The 20,494-nt window shown below is 49.5% G+C and overlaps 8 protein-coding genes across 8 annotated transcripts; 4 read left to right on the forward strand and 4 right to left on the reverse strand.

Annotated features, from left to right (window-relative positions):
* Positions 1–545: 545 nt before the first annotated feature.
* Positions 546–1,869, forward strand: N7500_005416 (bZIP transcription factor; the record flags this gene model as incomplete). Its single annotated transcript, XM_056676561.1, has 4 exons — positions 546–713; positions 795–1,011; positions 1,077–1,535; positions 1,595–1,869. 4 exons carry the CDS (start codon positions 546–548, stop codon positions 1,867–1,869), a joined length of 1,119 nt encoding a protein of 372 aa, XP_056531561.1.
* Positions 1,870–3,311: 1,442 nt separating this feature from the next.
* On the forward strand, positions 3,312–4,241 carry N7500_005417 (SDR family oxidoreductase; the record flags this gene model as incomplete). Its single annotated transcript, XM_056676562.1, has 1 exon — positions 3,312–4,241. The coding sequence occupies one exon, from the start codon at positions 3,312–3,314 to the stop codon at positions 4,239–4,241; it is 930 nt and encodes a 309-aa protein (XP_056531562.1).
* Positions 4,242–4,924: 683 nt separating this feature from the next.
* stm1 (uncharacterized protein) lies at positions 4,925–6,476 on the forward strand (the record flags this gene model as incomplete). The annotated part of the gene is made up of 6 exons (XM_056676563.1): positions 4,925–4,948; positions 5,086–5,104; positions 5,254–5,423; positions 5,480–5,515; positions 5,586–5,602; positions 5,741–6,476. 6 exons carry the CDS (start codon positions 4,925–4,927, stop codon positions 6,474–6,476), a joined length of 1,002 nt encoding a protein of 333 aa, XP_056531563.1.
* A 632-nt stretch (positions 6,477–7,108) lies between these two features.
* Positions 7,109–9,759, reverse strand: N7500_005419 (putative glutaminase; the record flags this gene model as incomplete). The annotated part of the gene is made up of 5 exons (XM_056676564.1): positions 7,109–7,732; positions 7,788–7,918; positions 7,980–8,988; positions 9,040–9,439; positions 9,491–9,759. 5 exons carry the CDS (start codon positions 9,757–9,759, stop codon positions 7,109–7,111), a joined length of 2,433 nt encoding a protein of 810 aa, XP_056531564.1.
* A 1,785-nt stretch (positions 9,760–11,544) lies between these two features.
* Positions 11,545–12,691, forward strand: N7500_005420 (uncharacterized protein; the record flags this gene model as incomplete). Its single annotated transcript, XM_056676565.1, has 3 exons — positions 11,545–11,856; positions 11,931–12,089; positions 12,155–12,691. The coding sequence occupies 3 exons, from the start codon at positions 11,545–11,547 to the stop codon at positions 12,689–12,691; spliced, it is 1,008 nt and encodes a 335-aa protein (XP_056531565.1).
* Positions 12,692–13,215: 524 nt separating this feature from the next.
* On the reverse strand, positions 13,216–14,848 carry dbp8 (ATP-dependent RNA helicase DBP8; the record flags this gene model as incomplete). Its single annotated transcript, XM_056676566.1, has 2 exons — positions 13,216–14,275; positions 14,346–14,848. 2 exons carry the CDS (start codon positions 14,846–14,848, stop codon positions 13,216–13,218), a joined length of 1,563 nt encoding a protein of 520 aa, XP_056531566.1.
* Positions 14,849–15,249: 401 nt separating this feature from the next.
* N7500_005422 (anion exchange family protein) lies at positions 15,250–17,446 on the reverse strand (the record flags this gene model as incomplete). The annotated part of the gene is made up of 4 exons (XM_056676567.1): positions 15,250–16,133; positions 16,193–16,689; positions 16,741–16,828; positions 16,882–17,446. 4 exons carry the CDS (start codon positions 17,444–17,446, stop codon positions 15,250–15,252), a joined length of 2,034 nt encoding a protein of 677 aa, XP_056531567.1.
* Positions 17,447–17,936: 490 nt separating this feature from the next.
* Positions 17,937–20,224, reverse strand: bbp (putative zinc knuckle transcription factor/splicing factor MSL5/ZFM1; the record flags this gene model as incomplete). Its single annotated transcript, XM_056676568.1, has 7 exons — positions 17,937–18,581; positions 18,640–18,845; positions 18,905–19,013; positions 19,070–19,293; positions 19,489–19,706; positions 19,764–19,989; positions 20,059–20,224. The coding sequence occupies 7 exons, from the start codon at positions 20,222–20,224 to the stop codon at positions 17,937–17,939; spliced, it is 1,794 nt and encodes a 597-aa protein (XP_056531568.1).
* Between the last annotated feature and the right edge of the window lie 270 nt (positions 20,225–20,494).

Consider the following 20,494-nt stretch of genomic DNA (forward strand, 5'->3'; position numbering starts at 1 on the left):
AGTGTGCACACCTCCAGCATCCAACATACGGAGTACAGAGTGGAATTAATGTCTATTGTGGATCATATCCATGGGCCATTCAAGTAAAAACGTGGAACCCCAAAACCCAACCCCAATGAAGTTAGAGAGAAAAAAGAAAAGAAAAAAAAAAAAAAAAAAAAAAAAAAGATCAAAAGAGTTCTGGGCAGGTACGCGAGAGGAAAGCCCCTCCTGACCGGACAGACTTTTTTATGTTAGTCAATTGTTTGACTTATTTTATATTTTCTTCTTTTTATCTCAATTCCTCTGACTCTTTCTTTCTCATAATCCAGTTTCCTTTATGTCACTTGAATTCCAAAGCACGTCCCTTTAGCCGCGCGTGTGTGCATCGCCTGGATATCCCCTTTTACCCTTTTTATCCTTTATCATTTTTTCTTTCTTTTTTTCTTTTTTTTTTTTTTTTTCTCTTTTTTTGCCGGCCAACAGGTCCGGCAACGCGGGGAAAACTGGCTGTGTCTGTTCCGTGTGCGGAGGGCCGCCTACAGGCTTGAATTTTAGATTATATAATGGTCTCCATGGTTGATAGTGATTTGGCCATGGACTCAATCGTGCCAAAACATGAACCTGGTCCTGATGGATCGATCAGCTCGACTGTGTCGACACCAGATCCAGAAGCAGAACCTCTGACTCAGGATGCCGCGCAAACTCAGAAGAGGAAGGGAGGCAGGAAACCTGTACGTAACATCTTTTGCAAATCTGGGGCCCCGCATTCCCTCGGTGTTACTCATCTCATTTGATACTAACAATCCCTTCAGATATATGCCACCTCAGAAGAGAGAAAGCAACGCAATAGGCAGGCCCAGGCGGCCTTCCGAGAACGCAGGACGGAGTATATCCGCCAGCTAGAGACCACCATCAAACGCAATGAGGAATCTCTACAGAGTCTGCAGCAGAGTCATCGCAGTGCCGCCGACGAATGTCTAATGCTGCGCTATAAGAACTCCCTGCTAGAGCGGATTCTCCTTGAAAAAGGTACCCCTGAACCCCGAACCGCTGGTCCAAACCTTAACTAACCCTCCCTAGGCATCGATGTTCAGGCCGAACTACGCCTGAAAACAGGGGCGCCGGGCGCTCCCCCAAGGCAAACCCAATGCCTCCAAAGGCAGCCCCCACTGCAGGGGCCCGTCCAAACCCGCGACACCCCGCAGGCATCGCCTCGAAGCCCGAGACGTTCGGCATGTCGCAGCGGGAAGGCGCATACGGGATCCCGTCGCCGCAGTTCCAAGCAACCCCCACCTCGCACGTTTCCTCGCCCTCGCACGCCAAGTCCCCCGGCTTCGGTTTCCAGGGCGCCATGTCACCTGTCGAGGGACGGCCTCAACTCCTCCCCCAACCTCGGACTTTCAGTCAGACTTCGCCGCCGGCAATCAGCATGCCACAGAGCGAACCGTCAGACTCCAAGCCCCAATCCCGTGGAGCTATGGGTCCTCGCGGTGCGCGGGTCGCAGCGGCTGCTTATTATCCTTCTCCATTCCAGAAACACTACGATCAACTCGGTAAGCCTATATTTGCTGCCTTTTGTTCAAGTTCCTCCCCCAGCTGACCTTTCAAGCAGAACAAGAGTACGATGCACAGGCCGACATGGTCGATGAAGATCACGACGGCTCAGCATCCTATGTCCCTGGATTCACCCCGCAGTCCGTCACCTCGGGCTCCCACAATATGTCCGGTTTCAACCAACCACCGGGCGAAGGCACCCCCAGCGATTTCGGTAATCCAAATCAGCTGCTCGGCCAGTACGAGCCGATGCTGGACACGGATCCGTTCGGGTTAAGCGCTAGCATGCACTTCCCCACCCCGTTCAACTACGAGCACAACTCGAGGCAATGAGCTTTTGAAAAATTTGTCTTTCTCCTTTCTTTTATTCTCTTGTTTTATATTCATATATCTGTCCATCTTATGTGGCAAATGATCATCTCTTCCTAAAAGTTTGATATGAGCATTTCCCGGCGTTGCAAGGTTTTGATACCAATGTTCTCTTCTGGCTTTCTTCGGAGAAATATTTATATGACATTTTGTATATGAATCGATGCTTCCCATAACGGCCGTCAGCTAATTTATCCCATCTGCATATTTGCTTCTACTCAGCCAGCACTTCTATTCTTGAATGAAATCATAATCATATTCCCTCACTCGCTATCTCCACTCTACATCTGCTGGGATTTGGATATTATCTGGGCTGGATTTTGAGGCCTGAGAAGCCCATATACTGTTGATCGAGATTCGAGCTAAGATCAGTATTCGGACCAGTAGTGTTGTGTTCGCTGCTACATATCGGAGGCTGTGATTCCTGTGGCCTTGGTGCTTCCTTTGATGATATGAATATCACTAATATCGCTCCTGTGGCCCGTAAGCGGCCCTTACAACTTTTTCAAAGCAAGAATACAGACTCTCCTCGTACGGAGGGTCTCAACCCAAACGTACATAAGGCATGTATCATCCATATGTAGTTGTACCTTTTACTGGGTAACCCATGTACAGGATAAAAGCGTGAATCCTATTGCTGGACAACATTGTATTCGAATTTCAGTTTAAGTATGGCACTGGTATTTTTATCTCATCCTAACGCGTTGGTAAAATTTAAGGGCAAGGTTCAGGGGCGCCTTTGGAGTTAAATATCTCATACTAGGTATGCAGTAGGTTGAACCTTTGAATTATAACAATACAAGAGGGCTCACCCAATTTCAGGCTAAAACTCGAATATAATCTTCAATATTTGAGCCTCTTATATGTATAAGTTTATAATTAGCATGCCCGTTGCGCTTGGGAAGTTCATCTGCGGTTGGTTTAGCTCCACCTTCATGCTTGTATTAAATCTAAGGCTGTCAAAGGTACGATTTGAAGGAAAGGGATAAACCATGTCTAAATGTCCATGGGCAATATGTGCGGTCACTATAGGTGACATCGTAATCCTGCAACCCCGCAGTGATGATAATATCAGCTTGCAGCCTCAATTGATCGTACTTTTTCACTTCGGACATGATGAATCATCCTACTACTTATCTGGAGGTGAGCCAAGAGCCTAGAATGTAACATTAATATGGAGATAGAAATGGGTGATGTGGAGTTCAGTAATTGTTTATCTCGGGGTTGTACTAGTATCTAGTTCCTCGATAGCTCGATCTATAAAAGGCCGCGAACTCGCTTTCTATGTTGTATAACTTTCATCATACATAGTTAATCATATACTTCAAGCAATATAATACCATAATCTCCCAGCCTTCGCCTTCTATACTTCACGCTTCTTCGATCTCCTTACATCCATTCTCACCATGCACGTCTTCGTTACTGGAGCCACCGGCTTCGTCGGCAGAGCAGTCGTCGACGAGCTCCTAACCGCCGGCCACACGGTTACAGGCCTCGCTCGCTCCGACGAAGCCGCGGCATCCCTAATAGCGAAAGGCGTCAAGGTACTCCGCGGTTCCTTCCGCGACGCCGAGATCATCAAGCAAGGAGCAAGCGAGGCCGATGGCGTGATCAACCTTGCATTCGACCACGACTTCAGCAAGTATATTCAGAACTGCCTCGACGAAAAAGCAACCATCGAAACTCTAGGCTCAGTTCTGATCGGGACCAACAAGCCTCTCATCACCACTTCTGGCACCTTTGGGCTGTCCAAGGGTAGTGAACCCAGCACCGAAGACGAAATCATCGATTACGAACAATCGATGAGCATCCGCTCTCGTAATGAGAAGGTTGTTTCCCGTCTTGCTGAGCAGGACGTGCGTGCTTGTGTCATCCGTCTGCCGCCGACTGTACACGGCGAGGAGGATCACGCCTTCATCGATAGACTCGTTGCTCTGGCCCATTCGCAGGGTAATGCAATTTACCTCGATGAGGGATTGAATCGCTGGCCTGCTGTTCATCGTCATGACGCTGCTCGGCTCTACCGACTTGCCCTAGAGAAGGGTGTTGCTGGAAGCAAGTACCGTGCTGTGGGCGAGGAGGGTGTTCGCCTGAAAGATATTGCTGAAGCTATTGGTCAAAATCTAGGTCTTCCAGCCGTTTCTAAGTCCCTCGAAGAAATGGGGAAGCTTGACGGCTTCACACCTACCGCCGGGACTCTTGACGGCTTCATCTCTATGGTTATGGGCCTCGATAACCCGGTTTCAAGCAAGAAGACCCAGGAACTCCTTGGTTGGGAGCCGGTTGGCCCGAAGCTGTTGGATGATATCAAGGCCGGTGTTTATGCCCCAAAGTGAGGGGTCGTATATGATTTTGGGTATAATTCTGGTATGAGGGAAGCTTTGGAGCTTTGGGCATGTATCGAGACCGGAATGTATACCCAAGGGATAGAGAATGATCATTGCAATAGCTAGCCAGATACAAACATATCCACTCACCTATCAATGTGCATCCAGACTTACCCGTCATGTTTGCCACGGATAGCTCCATGATTACATAGCTACTGCAAGGCAATAAAGTACAGCGGTATAGTCCACAGTCGAGATCGGCATACTCCACCGGGATATTTCAATTCTGTGTAAACTAATGAATGGGTCTGGGAAATATGCATAAGATCATACACAAAAACGGTGGATATCAAATGTACAAGAGCTGATAATCCCAGCAAGTATGAGAAAAAGATCCCCAGAGCAGTCCTTGACGTAATGATTACGTAAGGTACCCTAAGCCCTAGACTGCGGGCAGCCAATCAACGATCGCGGGCATATTCGCTTAGGAGCAGAAGCCGCCTTTCCTGATTAGTCACCCTACACCCAGCAACCACAAACCGTGGACCTCTCTTCACCCTGATCATTCATCATCATCAAATTGACAGGCCGGATTCCCTTGGGTTCTGCCTTGTGCCCCGTTAACTCCTCTAGACCGATTGTCTAAAGTTGAGCGCCTCCCCCCGGAAGGTCTCCGAAACACAACAGGCGTCATGGCGGAGTCCGTCCGGTCGAAGGTACGCTGAATTGGAGCTCTCCTGCGCGCTGCTAGCGGCGCAATGCTGAAAGAAATCGCGATCTGGAAGCGATTTGGAGGCGAGGTTTTTTTTTTTTTTGAAATGTTCAATAACTAATTCGAATTGATTTCATATAGAACCTCTACGAGCTTCTGGGTAAATTTCTCTTCCCCTCCCTTGAATTCAATTCTTGACTATCTTTTCGACGACAATGAGCTCTTTCTATCCAGAAGAATACAGCTCCATTCGAATCCGTGCATCCGTTTCTTCCGGTCAAATTGATCGCTAACGTTACCTATCATCAGGTAACGACCCAGAGCTCGACCCCAGCAGACCCGCTCCTCCCCCACGAAGGCCGTCGACCGCCCTGCCGACCGCCACGGAAAGCGTGATGCTCCCAAGGAGCAGCCTGCTCGTCACACCGAGGCCAACGCTCGCCGCAGCGGCGGCCGTGTCACCGCTGGCAACGAGGCCGGTATGTGAATACAAGAAACTATTCTAACGAAACAACCGGACTAATTTAATGGGTAGCTTTCCGCGACCGCAACGCTGGCCGTAACCACAACCGTGAGAAGCCCACTGATGAGGCTGCTCCCCCGCCCGCCGTGGTGGCCGTGGCGGCCGCGGTGACCGCCAGTCCCGCACTGGTCAGACGTAAGCGATTCCCTCGAAATGAACGAATGAAACCCGCAAGCAAGAAAGAATCATGAGAAACCATGAGAATTTCATTGTGGGGATCATACAATTTCGAAAAGAAAAAAGACGAAACTAACCTGAATTTCGATAAAACAGCGACACCCGCAAGCAGGTCCAGCAGGGCTGGGGTGCCGACAGTGGCGAGAAGACCCTAGACGACGAGCGCCAGGGCGAGAAGATCGCTAAGAAGGAGGAGAACGAGCCCCAGACCCCCGTCGAGGCCGAGGAGCAGGAGGAGCCCGATAACTCCAAGTCTTTCGCCGACTACCTTGCCGAGAAGGCCCAGCGCGAGACTTTCGCCGCCAAGCCCGAGCGTACCGCCAACGAGGGCACCAAGCTCGACAAGAAGTGGGCTGCCGCCAAGGAGCTCTCCAAGCAGGAGGAAGACGCCTACATCCAGCCTTCCCACGAGAAGTCCAAGCGCGAGAAGCAGCGCAAGGAGAAGAACTTCCTTGATGTCGACCTCCGCTACGTCGAGCCTCCCCGCAGCGGCCCCGCTCCCCGCGGCCGTGGCGACCGCGCCCCCCGTGGTGACCGTCCTGCCCGTGGTGGCCCCCGTGGTGGTGACCGTGCCCCCCGCGGTGACCGCGCTCCCCGTGGTGGTGCCGCCCGTGGCGGTGCTGCCCCCCCGTGGCAACGCCCGTGGCCCTGCCGGCCCTACCGTCGACGAGAAGAACTTCCCCAGCCTCGGCGGCAACTAAATTGCCTGACCTTGTCGGGAACTCGTGCTCCCAGACATGGAAATCTTTTATATTCCCGACTCTTCCATCCCTTTTCTTCATCTGCTAGGTGTGCAAGTTCACCCGGAGGTGGTATTTATTGTGTCGCTTGATCTGTGATGGTTTTTATTTTCTCTTTCCCATGGAGATTGGGCTTGGGGAGCTGGGATGTGAAGGATTCTCCGTGCTTCTGCTGGATGCAAAAACTGCCCAGTTTTAAGTTTTTTCTTTTATCTTGGGAAAAGACATATTCCGGGTTGGTCTTATATGTGTTGTGTGTGTGTTTACATTTGCCTTCGGTGAGCAAACGCGAATTGGATGATTGAATTCAATGGGCCCATGTAATTTGAATCGATCCAGAAGACGTCAACAAAAAAATAGGAACGCAAAGAAATCTTCAATTGAATTACGGGACATGTCTGCTTCTTATATCCACTAGAGAATTAGTATCTGAATAGATCTACCAGTGAGGTTGTACTTTGAGTGTACTTTGAGAACCATGTATACGCTGTTCAATGTATATGATGGACTTGCACGGACATAGACCAAAATTGTGTTCCGATTTACCCAAGGTGTTACGGATGAATATGGACTTAACGCTAGGTATGTACTAATGATAACATAGCAAAAGTGGCACAATTCTGGCCTAGGGTATGGATGAAATGGAAACGAGAGACGACGACAGATCCACTGTGTCAAACAGCCTCTCTCCATCTACGACCCCTCTATGACGAGACACAAGCCTCTACAGCTCCTCGCCATGGCGGTTCTGGCCCAACATGGTGAACTCTTTAGCGGCAGACTCGGCACTCTGAGTCCAAACCGCCAATGTCTCCTCATCGACATCGTCGAGGAAAGACAAGCCATCCATGGCCTTGCCCCCACAGGCACGCTCCAATGCTAGGAAAGCAAAATGGCCACCAATGACAGGCCGAGCGAAGAACGTCGGATTAGGGAAGCCCCCATCACCCTCCGTATTGTGCAAATCCGTGAAGGGACGATCGGTGGTGGTCTCGTTGACCCAGCGGGCGACAGACTCAAGGACCTCTGTACGCACACCCTTGGAGGCAACAGCCATTGAGAAGAACTCCCAGTCGGTCTTGGTGTAGAGGTGGCGGCTATCGAGGGGAAGGCCGTACTTCTGACGCACATAGTGATACCAGACCGATTGCTTCTGGTAGATGTGACGTGGAACAAAGCCGGGTGAGTCAGTATCGGTATCCTCTAGATGGAAGCAGAGCTGGGCATCGGCGTAGAGGTTGTAGAGCGTTGTCCAAGAGCCATACCAGTCGTAGGCAAGCTTTGCATGAGAGCCATCTCGGGACATGCCAAACTCTTCCCATTTGGCGATGTAGTCGCTAGCGACTTTCTGTATGGGTAGTTAGTCAATCTGTCAGGACGCACAGATTAAAAGTAGTTCATACCTTGAAATAAGTCGCGTCGGCATCGTGACCGGCTACCTCGGCGATCTTGCTCATGGCGTTGATGCCCACAATTCCTTTGAGAGCCAGATTGGTCTGGAGAGCCAGCCAGCCAGCAAAGTCATCGGTAGAGACTGTTTTCAAGGTTAGCTTGGATAAATACACCACCAGGAAAGAGCGAGAAAGTTTTCTTACGTTGGTTAGCAGGTTCAAGAGAGAATTCCACCAGATATCCGGTCCACTGTTTCCAAAGACTGTAGCTGCGCTTCACCCATTTCTCAGCTTCGTGCTGGCCCTTGTTACCGCCACCCCATTTGCCATCTTGATGAGCAATTCCGGACAGTACCTGCAAATTACCGAGAGGGAACGGTCCAGATCTCTCGTTGTCGGAGCTTGGCGAGGGCAGCCCCTGTGTTGACCAGATGGACGAGGCTGCAGCAGAGTCCTCATAGCGGAGCGAGTTCACGATAGCCAAGCCCATGATGAGGATGTTACCACACTCTTCGACAGGCATATACTCGTCCTTGCCGTCAGGATGTCCGGTGGCATTGGGGAAGTGTGTCCCCAAATCGTGCATCGCATACTTATTGGGGTATTGCCCGCTCAGCATGTGCTCGATCAACGGCTCCAAAAGGTACGCCAACCACCGGGGGTTTGTGTACATGAAGAATGGGAACGCGGGAAAGATGACATCGATAGTTTGGAAGTTGCCATTTGAAGAGATCTCCTTTAGGAACAGGATCGGGTCATCCGGGGTTCCTGAAAAGGTAGTTGCACCCATCACCTGCCGCGCAGTTAGGGCAACGATCTCAACGTAGTCATCAGCTCCAGACAAGTACGCATCATCTGCCAACTGCTGCGAGTAGTTGGATGCCAGGGAACTAGCTGCAGCAAAATCCCTGTAGTGGAAATTCAAGAGCTCTTCGGTTGTGGGATACCAAGATTCCCACAAGGGTCGCATCATGGTGAGCCCACGAGATGAGGCATACTGAACAACAGGAATCTGGATGAAAGCGAGAGTGAATGTTACGCTATCGACGTAACTCTTGGATGAATGCCCGAGGTGGAAAGTCTTGGAGAAGGCAAAAACGGGCGCGCGATCCCGAATAGCGCGGAATTTATCATCGTTGGTGTTTTGCAGAGCTCCAGAGCTAGCGAAGACTTGGCGTACCTGAGATGCATCTCCAGACTGGTATTCAACGTCCTGGGTTGTGGTTAGATAGATGTCATGTCATTTCGACGAGATCGGACTCACAGATGGTCCAGTGAAATGAAGAGTGCCCCATTCGGCACGGTCGCGAGTCTCTGTGAGATCAAGCTCGTTCTCCCTCTGCACTTGCCATCGATTGAGGGCAAGCTCCTCGTTCTCGGTCTTCAAGTTATCCCATCCCCACTTGATCTTGCTGCCAGTATCTCCACTGACCCAGCGGCCATCCACATCCATATAGATGCTGACATCGACATCGCCTTTGACATCGATTGTGATATAGGAGGCCGGGATTGACTGACGTAGGGTTGAAGTTGGGGTGATGGGTGAAAGAAATGAAATTGTAACGTCGATAGGGTTTGCAGAACCAGTGTCGATATAGTAGGTCAAGTTGGTCGTCGAGGCATCATAGTTCAGGCCGTTGTAGTTAGGGAACTTGATCTTGTAGCTGTAATTTGTTAGTGTCTAAATTCCCACATCGTGTCTTGTAAATCCATACCTGGCCTTCTCATCCAAAGACTCATGGGGTTTGCCAAGAAGAGGGTAAACAGTATTCTGGCTCGGAAGGTGAGCCATCAAAGAAAGTCCCACCTCCTCTCCAGTGTAGAACATGGGCCATTTTGACCAAGGTGTGTCTCGAGCATTTGCAAGCCAGGTACTCAGATATGGATTCCGTACTATCAATGGGATCACAGGCGGAGTGAGCGAAGATGCGGTGCTAACCGCTGTCTGGAAGACAACGGCCAGGACCACGAGCGACAGCTGCATGGTCACGCGAGATGAAGATGACACGGCAGTTGATCCACGATAAAATTGGTAGCAATATAATATCCAAAGAGTGTCGCGAATGAGTGAAAGTTGTAGCAATGAAGAAGTTGAAAAATATCAGGGCCAATGTCAGGACTCAGGTACATAAATAGAAATGCGGGGAAGGGATCAACGTTGCAAGGCCTTGACCTTGGAATTTGATGAGATGAGATTTATACTGCAGTGGTCATCTAGTCATCTCATCTAGGCGTGTTTGTCCTTTCCTCCACGGGGAGATACAATGCAATGAGACTCTTTTGGGCTCTCTATTTCATCTTCCGATGATGTCATACGGAACAATATATAATCGTAGAACGTGCATATTCTTCCTATCCCGGTTATCATACATTGTTCTGAACTACATCCGGCATGTTTTTTTTTTTTTAATAAGTTGAAAGAAAAAAACAGAGAGTCGAAAGCAGCAATGGAAGGCTGTACACGGAGTATAAATCGCTGTTTTCGGTGATCTATATTAGAATGACGGCCTGAGAAATCAGGTCAGTATCCCCCATTGTATTGTCGACGCACCCACCAAGCGTATGGAAAATAACTGCATGGGGAAAATAATATTTAGTTATTGCCATATTTCAAGCATATGTTGATATGGTATGCCTCAATTCCAAACTCGATTATATTATATGGACTGTCCGTTCGATACAATCTTGAATCATTGGTCAGCTTTATATATATCATGACAGGCTGTATTCCGTAGGAAAGTTTCTATCAAGCCGGGTCAACTTACCAGCAGACTAATACTATGTTGATCAATCAAGCAATAGGCATTGACATAGGATAGTATTTACAGGGCAGATAGTGTCTTGTTAAAATGCGACAGACCACCAGAGCAATAGTACCTAGTCAATTAGGTACTTCAAACAGAAATTTAAAGCGAACACGGCAGGGAAATTCGAAGCTAGTCATGCACGGCATGAATTGTACAATGTTATTACTCACAAGGACATTGTTCCTCACGCTATCTATCAGATTAGCCGCGGGTGTATTCTTATTTCGTCCTACTAACACTACATACATGCTCATCGTTCTAAATTCTTAAGCTCCCATATACTATCAAGCAAAAGAAGTGTAGCTGACATTCTTGTTATGGAATTTAATCGACCGCGTTCGTGGGGTCTCCAACCCTTGTGGATCCAGGACACGAAAAGGACTAGACGCGCCCCGGCCGGGGTTGCTGTGTGTGTGTGAAAGAGAGAAAGTATTGGGGATATTGATAAAGGGGTCTGAGAAAAGCAAATTGGACTATTAGAGTGTATAAAAGAGATCCTCCAAGATATCGAGTCTTCAATATCAAAATGTCAGGGTAGATCAAAAGTTCAAAACTTATACGCGTCTAGAGAATGACAAGCATATAATAGTAGACTATTAATTATTTCAAATCGAACTAGTAATAGTTATAATAGTACTCCTAGTACAGTAACAAAACAATTGCATTCAAATCCAAACGCGTGCTCAACACGCCTGTGTGGAGCCCAGTCCGTGCTCTATACAAGGCTAGTAAGATATCACTAAACGCGATCGACGCGACCGTTTTTCTTTTTCTACTTCGACTTTCGACTTCCTACTCTTCACCTTCTACCTTCTACCTTCTACTGAACTTCCAATTGCAATTGCAATTCTCTGTACGCATTGGTTCGCGTCTACCATCACACTTCCCCGCAGCACCTTCGGCTACTATTTCGACTTCTATTCCCCTCGACGCTCAGACTAGAAATACTTTAAAGCTCCATCATGAGCTCGACTTCAGTGCAATTCAGTCCAATCAAGGACGGGCGACGAATTCTCGGCGAGAAAGACTCAAACGCGTGTCTATCCCCCGTCACACACGTCAAATCATCATTCCCGGCCATTGGAACCCCGGTCAAGCAGATGTCATTTGCTACTTCACCTAAGAAGCTTCTCCCTTCTCCTATATTTGCAGGCCAAAAACGGACACGGGATCAAGTGGATGAAATGGACGAAAACCTCGGACACATGCAGACGCGGGAATCCTCTCCGCAGCCCGCCGTCCAATCCACTGTCAATGATGATATGCAATGCCAGGTAAGCTCATGCGAGACAGACAAAGAAGTCTCAAGGATGACCCATCCAAAGCTAATCATACGAAACGCGAATAGCTCACTCAAACACCCACACCCCAAAACTCACAACCGGAACGCGACCAAGTACAAGATCGAATGGACACCAATCAATCTTTCAATGTGCCCAATACCCCCGAGCAAGAAACGCGTAGCGTCATCTCAGACTCGGACGCACGCAAAATATTCATCCAACAAGTATGTGAACCATGATATCAATATCAAACACCTTCCCCGGCGGACAGTTTCTAACAGTCGAACAGAAAGCAAGCCTTCTCCGATCAAGACTACAAAGCGCCATGCGCAATGTGACAGACCACCAATTCGAGCGCCGGGTCTCCGAGCTAGAAGCGCACAGTCGCAAATGCCCACGACTCTCACTTTCCGTCCTCTCCACACCACCGCTCTCATCCCGCAAGCACTTTACATCCTACCCATCCTCGCAAACGAAGACCCCTCGCATTGGCTGCACTGGCTTCAATTCCACCCCCTCTCACAGCACACCCGATCTTCCAGGCCGACCTTCCCCACTGTCTTCCAGTGTTGTTCAGCAACGCACAAAGTCACACGCGCAACGAACACCACCTCGTGCCCTCGGCTCCCCAATGCAGCTGAGTAGCCCTCCAGCCACGGTAATTCGCCGTGAAGCCGACAGACAAACAAGCATGGGCCCAAGAGCCGAGCTCAGTATGGGAGATGTGGATGACATGTCGCCGTCACAGCGAGGTGACGCGGTCGATGGGTTATTGAAGCTCATGAGTACGGCAGGCAATCAAATTTCGGACGCCCGGACTGGGTGATCTGGCTGCATTGTCTTTTTTTCTTCTGTGTTGATATTCTTTCCAGACTATTGCTTACTGTGTGGAGCATGTCTGAGTGAATAAGTCGCATTGCAATGGATGGCTATTTTCCAAAGCAGTGTATTGCATGGTGTGCAGGGCTGAACAACGAGCATATCGAGATTTGATATACTTCAAGTTGAACCTCACATGACAGCGAGTGATCCTATTTTGGAAGCATACAGCATTATTAGAATAGTTGGTCTTTCTGTTGTAATCAATGATACCATTTGTGCATTTAAATGCATTTGAACATTGACCAGTTCTCCTAACAGTATATGAATTTAAACCACATCGTCGTCTTCCTAGGCTAGGGCATGGGACTGCCACGCGAGGACCCAAGGATGCAAGGGCAATACCACGTGCTGCATTGCTTCCCCTGCATCATTGAAACCACAAGTCAAAAGTTCCGGAGAATAAAACCGCTAAATGTATCAATTGATTCAACGTAGACAGCATCTATGATCTATCTAATAAGACGTCCTTCAGCGGACCTTCTTCAACTTATTACGCTTGCGTCCAAGGATATCACGACCCTCATCAATCTCACCCGCAGCCTCACGCTTCGCAGAGCCAACCTCCTTGAGCAAACCAGTTCGAACAACACGGCTCTCAATATTGACACCTTCCTGCTCGAACTCCTCCATCTGTCTACCAACCCGCTCCTCAATAGCAAGAACGAGCTCAACATCACGTTGTCCAACAAGTGTGGTAGCCTCACCAGCCCGTCCCGCACGCGCAGTACGACCAACACGGTGAACATAATCATCTGGGTTCCGAGGTACATCGAAATTGACAACCAGCTCTACGGAGGGGATATCGAGACCACGCGAAGCGACGTCCGTAGCAACCAAGACCCGGGCAGCAGTGGCTCGGAAACGAGCCAGGTTAGCCGTGCGCTCGGATTGCGGGAGGATACTGTGGAGGGAGGTGATGCGGTGACCGAGGCGGCGGAGGGTGCGTTCTAGCAGATCGCATGTTTTGGTGTGGTTGCAGAAGACGATGACTGGCTTAGTGATGTTTTCCTCGGTGGAGAGCAGCGCGTGTAGGAACGCCTCGCGGTGCGTCATGGGAACCTTCAGGTATGTCTGCTTGAGGGTTGGCGGGATCTTGCCTTGGTTTTCGGTACCGATCTCGGTCATGAAGATCGGGGGCTTGTTGCCTGCTGCCGGCATGGACTGCAGTGCCCGTACTTCGGCAGTCATGGTCGCTGTGAATAGCAGTGTTTGACGTTCGGCGGATGGTGGAAGGGCTCCGAGACATGTTTCCACGTCTGGTAGCATGCTTCCTGGCCCACTGGCTAGCAGGCGATCGGCTTCATCGAGAACAACCATTTTGACGCGGCGGAGACCGGCCACAGTATCTTCGCCGGATGTCTTGATGTGATCGGCTAGCCGGCCGGGTGTTGCGATAACCACGTGCGGACGGTTCGCAAGTTCAATGGCTTGCTTCCGCATATCTGTGCCTCCAACGACGAGGATAGGCTTCATATTTTGCGGCGCTGAAACGGCTCTGAATTGTTCGTAGATCTGGAGTGCAAGCTCACTAGACAGAGACAACCAAGTTAGTTACCGAAAATTAAAGCTGCAATCTCTCATATCCATCGTGAACATACCGGGTTGGAGTCAAAACCAAAGCGTAGATTCCGAATGGATTGCGCGCCCATTGCTGCATAATTGGAACCGCAAAGGCCATGGTCTTTCCGGAACCAGTGCGACTGCCACCGATACAGTCCTTTCCTTTCAAAATCTGAGGAATACAAGCCTTCTGAATAGCAGTCGGCCGTTTGATCGCCATTGTCGACAGCGATGAGACAAGCCAAGGTGCGACGTCCAAAGCCGCAAAAGTGGACAAACCGCTCTGTTTACCAAGCTCAATTGCATCGCTGATGAGTACCGGTTCCTCTTCCTTCGATGCAGGCTCCTCCTTTACCTCACTCTTCTTCTTGATACGAGAGAGGGTGGGGAGCGGCGCAGGTGCGACATATGAGTCGTTGGAGGACTCTGAAAGACGGCGGCGCTTTGGGGCTCGGTCATCGACATCGGGTTGTTCCACATCGGAATTATCGGATACATCTGAGTCCTCGAACTCTGGATTCTCTATGATCGGGGGTGCCATCTTGTTTGCGACTGTTTATCAGGACGAAATAATTTCGTGGCAGAAAAAGTTATCTCTGACAAGCGGTGGGAATTTATTGCCTTGTTTATGAGGCATCACAATTTTTTCGAACGACCGTGGAATCGACTACATACATACATAATTTACATCATTTTGGTCAAATAACTAAGTTTAAGTACTAATCAGCATTGAAAGATCTAGGTAAGATCTGTGTATCAGTCATCAAGTCATGAAAGTGACGAGCAATTTATGTAGTTACTGCCAGATAAATCAGGCATCGATGAATATCGAGCAGTAACTTTCGTTATTCGTCAATGGTTTATAACACTGGTGGAAGCAAGAAAATAACCAGATCAAACGCAAGGCACTTTTGATCGTAATATAAGCTATCCTATCACCTTTTAACCTGCCCTGCTAGCTGTACTCTTTCTTCGCGAAACACCAGAGGCGAGTTCATACGCGTCACCTCGCTCTAGATCATTATCTTCGACCGCAGATTCCGGAGAAGTTGAAGCTCTGCTCCTTAGGACTCGGTCGCCTTCATTAGAATATTCATCAAGGGCGCCGCTGGCTACCGCTTCATCGTAGTTCTCCAGCCCACGGGTGCCACTGACACTTTCCATGGTGAATGGACTAGCTGTCGGTCCATCAAGTGCTGCAAGCTCCTCGCGGGTAAACCATCTAGGAAGTAGAAAGGAGCGCACAGGGACCAGAAGGATAATTATGACCGGGAACCCGATGGCAGCGATAGTCTGGGTGATAGCGAAAGTAGCACCGAAGCCAAACAATTCAAGAGCGACAAAGGCCCAGATGGCGGAACGGCGCTTGATCAGCTTGAGAGGATTCGACGCAGAAGTAAACTTCTTGTCTTCCGCGAGGAATATCAGTTTTTGTGTAATGCCATTTCCCTGTAGAGCCTGAACCCCCATAACGAAAAACAGACCAGCCATGACACCCTGTGGAATCAAGTGGAGGACAATGAGAAGGGGTCCACTCATTGTTCCCAGGGTCAGAAGTCCCTGTGCGAAGTTGCTGAATCGCTGCTCTACTACGTGATCTGTTATCCGGATAGCTTTGCCCTTGTTTGTGTCGTCCTCGTCTGCGACCTGGCGAGTGACGCAGAGGGCAGCAGTGTGGAAGGGAGCCTGGGGAATCAGGCCATTGGGGAATGGTATCCCCAGAATTCCGGCCACGAAAGTTGTGAGACCAAGGAGCCAAATGTCCCAATGGAAACCCGCTGGCTTTCGAAGAGGGAATTCGGTTCCTTGGGCAATGAGAGATGACACTGGAAGGGACGCGTTAATCATAAAATTTACTGTAATTTGCTTGATATAGGGTACTCACCATTGTGATCAAAGTAAAAGAGAATTGTCAGAAGAAGTGCAAATGGGATAGCAAGGAAGATATCTCCAACGTTGATATCCCAGAAATGCACAAGCCAAGACCGGTCAGTCGTAGGAAAGAAAGCCTTGCTAGTAGGGAGTGTAGCGACATCAACATCCTTCATCTGGCCAATGTAGACAAAGCCAGTAAAGAAGATGATGGTTAAAGGTGTGCCGTAGTCCTCGAGAAATTTTCGAACGGGTCGTTTGAAAAGATTGCTATTGCCCAATTCTCCACAAATCCATGCACACATCAAGACAAGTAGTGCAACCATGATACTCAGGTAAGCAGAGGTCTCTCCCACGGAGCCCCATTGTCTGGTGAGAACCTGAATACCCTTCTGAATATAAACGCAAGCAACGTAGAATCCAAAGATGTCGCACGAGAACCGGGTGACATAGGTCAAGGCATTGCATGAATTAGTGATAGCCAGTATCCAATGCATAATCAAAGACCAGCTACAATTGATGTCAGTGCAGCCATTTAATAAGAAAATAGGGGATACTCACATTCCAATCCAACACATGAAGGCAAGATACGGCGTCCCTCGAGGAGCCATGATGTCATAGACAGTGTAGTTGAACACGGTGATAGGACCTACAATCCTCAGTTTGAGCCTTTACGAGATCGACATATCCCATATTTCTTACCAGTAACGCCAACAATGACCAACGGCTGAGCCGCAAAGAGCGAAAAGACAATTGCACCAAGTACAGATGCAAGTAGAACCTCATTAACGCCATAGCTTTGACTTGTCTTCTCGAACATATCTAACGAGAAGGCGAGAGCAGGCAGAATACTACACTTATTGTAAGCAAATGAAACATGACCCCGAAGAAAAGGTACTGAGATATTGATTGATATCCAACCAGAGCGAACATACTTGGCAAAATACATATAGACCGTAGCAGGCACGACACGATAATCCCATGCATCAGTCCAATCGCTCCAATAATATGGTGCTCTGCGCTTGATATCGTTGATCATTCCACGGAACAGGTGGACGTGCCACCATTTTTCCTGCACTGAGTGCACCGGCGCTGTCGTTGACGCACGGTACTGCGAGTTTTCTTGAGCGCCGTTGTGTTGGCCCACAGAATAATCAGACTGACGTGCTGTATCATGACTAGTTCTATCTGGGTGCGTTGAGCGTACTGATGATCGCCGCTGCGACTGCCCAGAAGGTTTCCGTTGAGTGGACGTGGACGAGTGCATGTTGGGTTCCGGGAGGGAGAAGCTCCCTTGCGGCAACCGTTGCATATGCAAATCGATGCTTCAGTGTTACACAACTGGCATAAATTTATGAGAAGCGAGATAAGTGCATTGATATGCAAAGAAATACAGGAGAGCGACAGTCAGAACATAATTGAACAGAGCAGAGCTTGAGTTTGCGGAGAAATGTTCGAGCTGATGAAGCCAAGACCTGTTAAGTGGGGCCCGAAACCTCCAAGTTAGGCCGCTACGGTCATCTATGAGTGTACGAGGCAAATACAACAATTCCAGATAAGATGATCTAGAAATGATTAGACTTATTATTCAAACCGCATAGAAAAAACTAATGGAGTTTTTAGAACAATTGTTAGCAAGCCGTGGGTATTTGAAAACATTCCTGGCTGGATTGTCTTTTAAAGTCCCCATAGCCAGTTTCTTCACGCATAGGCAAACGATATCAACGAGATCACTTTTTCGCTAGGAGCCGAGTCCCTCACTGGGGAGGTGGGGGGGGGGGAGGCAGGTCGCTTGGAGGCGGTGGGGGCGGGGCATCTCCGGGGGGAGGGGGAGGAGGAGGAGGACTGCCAGCACCTCCGGGGTACATCGGAGCCATACCAGGAGGGGGAGGAGGCGCGCCCATACCAGGAGGGGCAGCACCAGGAGCTCCCATGCCAGGAGGGTAAGCCGCATATCCGCCATATCCACCGTATCCACCATAGACAGGCTGCTGTCCACCGGGAGGAGCCGGCTGTTGCCAAGGAGCAGCATTTGGAGCAGTGCCAGGAGCAGCATAACCACTTTGAGATCCGTAACCGTAGTCGCGGTTTTGGGGTGGAGCTTGGTGCTGGCTCTGGGCAGCCCAAGGGGCAGGACCACCCTGATTGCGAGATCCATAGTCGTCACGAGATCCTTGATGATCGCGAGATCCATAGTTGTCGCGGGATCCATAGTCGTCACGAGGGCGATGCTCACGGCGTTGCTGCCATGGAGCCACATCACTTTGGGGTGGCGGGCCACGCTGCTGCCAAGGCTTCGCATCACGGTCATCAGGATGGCCATTACCGCCACCTGGACCGGCTTCAATGCGACGGGGTTCATATTCGCCAGGAGCACCACCAGACAACTCGTTCATCAATTGCTAAGTGAGATGTGAGTATAGTGTAGGATGAAGCAGTCATTGAGCAGAAATTACTTACCTCCATCTCGCGATCCACGGCATCACCAGTGCCGACAGCACGATCGCCACGTCTATCCGCACCGGCATTGCGCCAGTCACTGCCTCTCTGGCGATCAGGACAATCGCGAGCCATATGGCCAGCATTGCCACAGACACGACAGATGATGTTCGCAGTGAAGTTACGCTGCTCAGGGCAGTCATACTTGCGGTGTCCGATTTGACCACCTGATATATTCAGTTAGAATCGATTGCGCAACCAAGTCATTTGAAAGGTGTTCACTTACAGTTCTGGCAAGCCTGGTTCTCGTCGTCACGAAGAGTACCGTTAAGAGCAGCCAGCTCACGAAGTTGATTGCGCTTGAGTTCGTTCTGGCCCTCGGGGATGGATGCGGCCTGAAAAATTGTCAATACCAGTTCTTTGACACACAAAATGAGATATAGGAACTTACTGTTTCAATGACATTATGGACAAGCTTCTTAGCCTTGTTAACTTTTTCTTCGGTGTCCGCCATAATCAAACAGTGCAGGTCTTCTTCCTGGTTGCTACCGTGAGCTGCATCAGATCGACCCTTTCCTTCTTTGACGGAGCCTTTGCCTCGAATGGCAATCTTAGCACCGGACTCGGTCTCCATCTTTTTCAAGGTGTTTCCACGAGGTCCTATGAGTAAGCCAACTGTAAAGATAGCAAAAGCTGAGTGTTAGTGATCCTGTAATTTTTTTAAGATATGTGCAGCATCAGGCACCACGGTTTAGCAAGAAACAAGCTGAGGACATCCAAGGTAGTATGTCTTGTCAGCTCGAGTCGAGTAGGGACTCGTGATAGACGCAATGGAAGAATGGTTAGGAGTTAGAGGGTTAGTTATCATACTGAAGTTAATCTCTGGATAGTCATTCACGGGGACGTAGACCTTCTCCTGGGTCTTGGTTGGGCGTCTGTAGTCAGAAGGCGGGTTGTAGTTAGGAATGGTCTTGATGGCCTTCTCGACCAGTTTATGACGTTCATCCTCGAGACGCTTGCGGTAACGGTACTCGCGGGTGTTCACACGTCTTCCGAAGTTGTCGTACTGGGGTGGTGGAGAGGGAGATCTAATATCACAATTAGTATACAAGAAAGTGTAAATACCAAAGGACAGGAGCGCATACCTGTCACCATCGGCAGGGACCACATCGTTGATCCGAAGCTTCTGGCTGATTTCCTCAATACGAAGGTGAAGTGTGTAAGCTTCAAGCTGCTCGCTAGTAAAGTTCGCCATGATCATAGTCGGCAGACCCATAAGACCCGCAGCCTTATTTTCTTGCTGGTCACCCCAGCGGTTACGCTTCTTGCGTCTCTTGCCATCGCCCTCGGCGTTCAGGGGAGCTGGATCGGCTTTGAAATGGAAGTCAGTCTTAACATATTTCCAACCCTTTTACTTTGGAAAAAAAGACAGAAACATACCTCGGACAGGACTACGCCCACGCTTGGGACCATCGGGGCCCATAGACGAAGAGGGCATGGAAGGGGTCGCAGTGCGACTTTCATCCTCTCCTTCCTCACCGCCCATGCGTCGCCGACCAAGCGGGATGTTGTTGGAGCCAGTTATTCCTTGGTTGCGCCAGGCCATGACTGCTGCTTTGGATAAGGAATAGGTAAAGGTTAGTGATATGAGTGGAAAGCGATGAAAGAAAGCATCTACGGGTGTCCAAGAGGCGAGCATTAACACGTGACTATAACAAAATCTTTATTTAGTAGGCGGTGGCTATTCACGGCTCTACGGATGTACTCGGATATATCTATATCCGAAGCAAGGCGGCTAAGGAGTGCACAAAGCCCACGAATGACCCCCATCCCAGGCCCAAAGCCCAACCCGTAGTGGGCTATGGGCCTAAACCTC

Source organism: Penicillium coprophilum, assembly GCF_028826855.1.
Source record: "Penicillium coprophilum strain IBT 35676 chromosome Unknown utg000004l_segment0_segment0, whole genome shotgun sequence".
NCBI classification, from domain to species: Eukaryota; Fungi; Ascomycota; class Eurotiomycetes; order Eurotiales; family Aspergillaceae; genus Penicillium; species Penicillium coprophilum.